Source organism: Phoenix dactylifera, unplaced genomic scaffold, assembly GCF_009389715.1.
Source record: "Phoenix dactylifera cultivar Barhee BC4 unplaced genomic scaffold, palm_55x_up_171113_PBpolish2nd_filt_p 000849F, whole genome shotgun sequence".
NCBI lineage: Eukaryota > Viridiplantae > Streptophyta > Magnoliopsida > Arecales > Arecaceae > Phoenix > Phoenix dactylifera.
Genome location: NW_024068213.1, coordinates 1 through 4,643, shown reverse-complemented (window position 1 = coordinate 4,643; position 4,643 = coordinate 1). Strand labels below are relative to the sequence as shown.

At 36.9% G+C, this 4,643-nt stretch overlaps 1 protein-coding gene across 2 annotated transcripts; it reads right to left on the bottom strand.

Moving 5' to 3' along the window:
* Positions 1–1,349: 1,349 nt before the first annotated feature.
* LOC120107393 (basic transcription factor 3-like) lies at positions 1,350–3,527 on the bottom strand. Of its 2 annotated transcripts, XM_039120663.1 has the most exons (5): positions 3,438–3,527; positions 2,881–3,028; positions 2,720–2,776; positions 2,295–2,333; positions 1,350–1,802 (listed from the first exon to the last, which is right to left on the bottom strand). In XM_039120663.1, exons 1-5 carry the CDS (start codon positions 3,510–3,512, stop codon positions 1,630–1,632), a joined length of 492 nt encoding a protein of 163 aa, XP_038976591.1. In that variant the 5' UTR covers positions 3,513–3,527; the 3' UTR covers positions 1,350–1,629. The 2 variants fall into 2 exon arrangements, with proteins under 2 accessions (XP_038976591.1, XP_038976590.1); XM_039120662.1 differs by having other exon boundaries at positions 2,881–3,454.
* Between the last annotated feature and the right edge of the window lie 1,116 nt (positions 3,528–4,643).

Here is a 4,643-nt window from a genome sequence, read left to right as displayed (position 1 = left end):
AACCGGGGAGGTTGCAAGTGAGAACTAGAGGATATCAAATCATGAGCAATTCTTGTTGGCAAAACTAAACAGACCTATGATTTGATTTCCTCCGGTATCTCACCTTCAACGAAATTTCCCGATCTTATTATTGGAAGCAATGCTCCAGCATCATAGTCAAGATACTATATATCAATGCCGGTAAGGTTCGGGTTTCAGTTGTAATCTGGGTGCCATCATTTGGGATTCTTTGTTACTAAAGTGTTGAGTCTCTGATGAGCCTGTTGATGAGTGGAACAAGTTCACATAAAAAGTTCCAGGGAGACAATGTGAAAGTTGTTGCTAAGTTTCAACAATAGTAACCTAAACAACACCTTGATCTTTGTTCTGCATGCAGGCACTGCAGTCCAACAAAGGATGCAACTGGAGCTAGACTGATCAAAACCCAATCAACACTTTGAATCTTGCTGAACAGCCCAACCCAAAAATATCATGTTACAAACAACAGTGGCCAAACCCAACCAGTAGACATAAAATTTGAGAGGCACAACCATTTCAGTTTTGACTTATATGACTGAGATATTTCCTTGGTCTGTAGGTGAAGACAATACTAAATAGTATAAGACACATCTTTTTGGACCCAATTTGAACAATTTACATCCAATAATGGTAGAGTTCAAATATTTAATGCAGTATTTGGGCAGGAGGTTTATGACTGGGTTGGATTGAGTCAGATTTGATTACAGTGTAAAATATGGGTCAGGAGAGTGTGGCTAGGTTTTGCTTAATTTTGAGTACTATAGTTGTTGGGCAAGGCTTGACTTCATCATCCCAAACATCTCTGATGGCACCACTATTTTCAGCTTGTAGGATCAATTCATGAAGCATCAGTGCCTTCCAGAGAAATTAATTCTCAAAAAGGTTTGAGACATATATTCAGTATAAAAAGCAAAAAATCTAATTATGCAATATGGAAGCATATTTGGTACTGTTGCTGTTTATGTATTTTGGTTCCTCTACAAATTAGTGAAATATTGCATGGAGATTGATGCTGGAGACAGCATTCGCACGGAACTTTTGCCATTCCGTGCTATTATTTTTCTCTTCACACAGAAGAAAAAATTGTTGCCAAAAGCTCTAAGATTACATAAAACAAAGGGCAACATCATACATACTTGTTCAGTCTAGCTATTTTCTTGGATTTTTGAAAACAAAAATAGAAAACAAAAGCAGCACCAACAAACCCTAAGCTTGTCTCTGCCACCCTTTTTTGACATGATTTAATTCTCTACTGTCATCAGCAGTAGCAAAGAGCCTTTGAAGATCTTAATCCTCATGAGAGTGGAGAAATAGAGGCCCCTAACAAACAATTGATGTCCTGATCTTGATCTATTATAATAGCGTCAGATTACATGGACTAATAAGTGATTGATCCTTGTGAAGAAGAAGAGTGAAAGAGAACCTTGAGCAATTTGTCATTTAGACGAATGTCATACACACAAAAGAAAATGAAAAATGGATAGATTCAAACCCAAGTATTTTGTAAATAGGACGATTGACGCGCTGGTTATTTAGCATAAAGAGCAAGAGAAACAGACAAGAATGGTCTAAGAAGGGGTGAGGGGGAAACTCTTATCAGGTCTATAGCCACTATGAAGTTTCTTTCTTATCAGCAGCCTCTTCAAATGTCTCTCCAGGCACAAGTTCAGGGACATCACCATCGTCATCATTCTGAGCAGCCGCACCAGCACTAGAACCAGCACCTGGTGCTTGCTTCTGTAACTGCTCTGCAAGCCGCCTCAGGTTGTCTATGTTATCAGGACCTGAACAAAGGGAAAAAATTAATTAGTAACTGCCATATGGATACCTACAATGCCAGGGACAGTAAGGATCCTTTTTCTTTAGGGACAAGTTGGTTTGTTGGTGGGACTCATACAATTTTCTATATCAATAATATAACAAAAAAGACTATGGAGATTACAAAGATATGAATCCACACATACATCCAAAATCTGCAGAAGCTTCCTTCAGCAAATTATAGAATACTGAAGTAAAAGAACTAATGGAGGGTAGCAGCAAAAGAAATATGGCAAAACATGGTCGTTATATTCTTCAAGAGAAAACATGAAGGCAACATTAGGCCTTTTTAAAATGTGTCTGAAAATATATTACAAGAACAAGCTAGCAAAGGTACCAAAATAGCAATAGGATCTTATCATTAAATTATGATTTACCAGTACTTCCAATATTAGTAATGAAATACGTTGAATTCCTGAAAGCAACCAACTTGTCATATTGCTCAACCAAGAACATACCCAGCTGGCTGATGATCGTTGGTAGCATATCTTGAAGCTCTGTCATCAGGTAATATACCACATATAAGTTGCATTCGCTCAGAAAAATAATTATAACCAAACAGAAAACTGAGGGGAAAGAAAGCAATCATAAGGAAAACTGCAATGGTTTTGGTATCATGGGACCCAATGGTCCAATCAAGATCCGACAGTTTTGAGTTAAAAATGCACCTGAAGGAACAACCCAAATACCTGGTGGGTTTTCAGGTGCAAGAACTGCCCCTTTCAGAAGTTTGATCATTACATTAATGATTGCACCAGAAATTCCAGAAAGTTTGGTGCAAACATTATTTTGTTTTCTTTCGTATTTATTCCTTGTAAGCATATATGCTGTTTCAGTCCCATTATGTTTGTTCAATGACAAAGAAATAGGAATGAGAGTGTACTTTTCATCTGAGGAGAACCGCTAACCACCCATGTATTGGCCGCAATTGAAGCTTGCACTGAATGACAAACCAGTAGAATTAGAAAATTGAAACCAGAATATCATTTCTCTATAAAATATACATAACATATTTTTGCTCAGCCAATAAGATTTGTTATTTACCTTTGGGATTCACAAACTGGATAACAACATCATCTTTAAATATGTTAACTTCTTCTATAGCAGGGATAGCATTTACCCCGATTCTTTTCAAAGTGCTCTGGAGCCTTTTGTCATCCGTAGTTGTGGTCTTATGAACTGCCTTTTCTTCCTGGTTGAAATGAACGAAGAAAACATAACTATTTAGAAGTGAAAATAAACTGACAAGAGAAAAGAAAATGTGCAAATCAAAAACATCAGTTGTGGTACTGGTGCAATGGAACATTATCAATTGTAAGGACATTAAAATATTGTCTTGAGTTCTATAGTATACTGACTAATTTCAGAATATCCATAAGCAAGCTCTCCAAAAATATATGAGAAAACTTTCCAATCTTCCCAAAGGGAATGCCAGAATATTTTATTAAACCATATAGGTTTCTGAGCTAGAGGACAATGATACACTTCATATAAACTCCTGCAACATCAATGCCAACCAAGATGATCACATATTACTTAATTCTCATCTGAATATTGCTTCAGACCATATATTAGTATAACATTCAAAGTAAATTCAGAACCTGCGCATGCTTCCCTTTCCACCCGGTGCGAACAGCACCTGCCATCTTCATGAGCTTCTCTCGATCCATCTGCATGGTAAACAATCACAACAATAAATGCACCATACTTGTGGCATATCTAGTGTGTTTCAGGAATCCCAATTAAGAAAATAAGACAGGTCAGCGAGTTACACAAGACTGACATTTTTGATAAGACTTGTTGATTATGGTTATATTATTTTTAAAGCAGGAAACTTCTAGTTTTTTATGCTAAAATGCATATAATTTAACTAAATAGGAAGCATATTTGGCGAATAGTTCCATCCAACATAAGCGCATGAAAATATAAGAAATGTAACAGAAAGAGCTTCTTTGTTTGGTCAAGCTTGAATACACATTGGTTCACGGATAATTCATAATCGGATTATAAATCTAACCTAGATCATATGATAATATCAAAAACAACTATAGATACCATAGCCTCATTTCATCAGAATCATGATAAGACATATAAAAATCATGGTAAGTATCCATCAAATCTGTGTAAGTAACCTGAAAACCATCTGAAAGATTGATTTAGCTAGTCCTTTGTCCATAGTTGTTGGATTATTCCAGTGGCGGGTGATATATTGAGACTTTTCTTCACCAGAAAATGATGTAATTGTTTCTAGCAGTCATTTATAGTCTATAATTCATTTTTTCATAATGTTTCATTTGTTGAACTGTTCCACCAAGCTCAAGATTGCAAATAATCGATCAAATGTGTGCTTAAGTTTTTGCTTGGAGTTTAACATGGTATCAGAGCCCACAGTCCTTGCCTACCAATATCTCCACAGTCCCGCTTACTAATCCATGCGTCGCCTCTCGCTCCGGGTTCCATCCATCCAGGATTCCGTCTCTCAGGCTCTACATATGAGAGGGGCATTGAGGAATAGTCCCACAATGGATATGTTAAGAACTCTAGTGGTGCTTATATACTCATGGGCCTATCAACCTACTAGCTTAAGCTTCTAGGTTGGATCTTAACAAGATGAACCTAAATTAGTAATACTCTATATGCTCATCATTCAACCAGGTTGTCATTTGACTTTCCATAATTTTCCTGCTCATCAATTTAGCAGCATATTTGCTAGCCAGCCAATATGCTAAGGTTTGACCACATGTTACACTTTTTTCTTTTAAGCTCCACCAGCTAGTGTGGGCTACACAATTCAGGTTAGCCCTTCC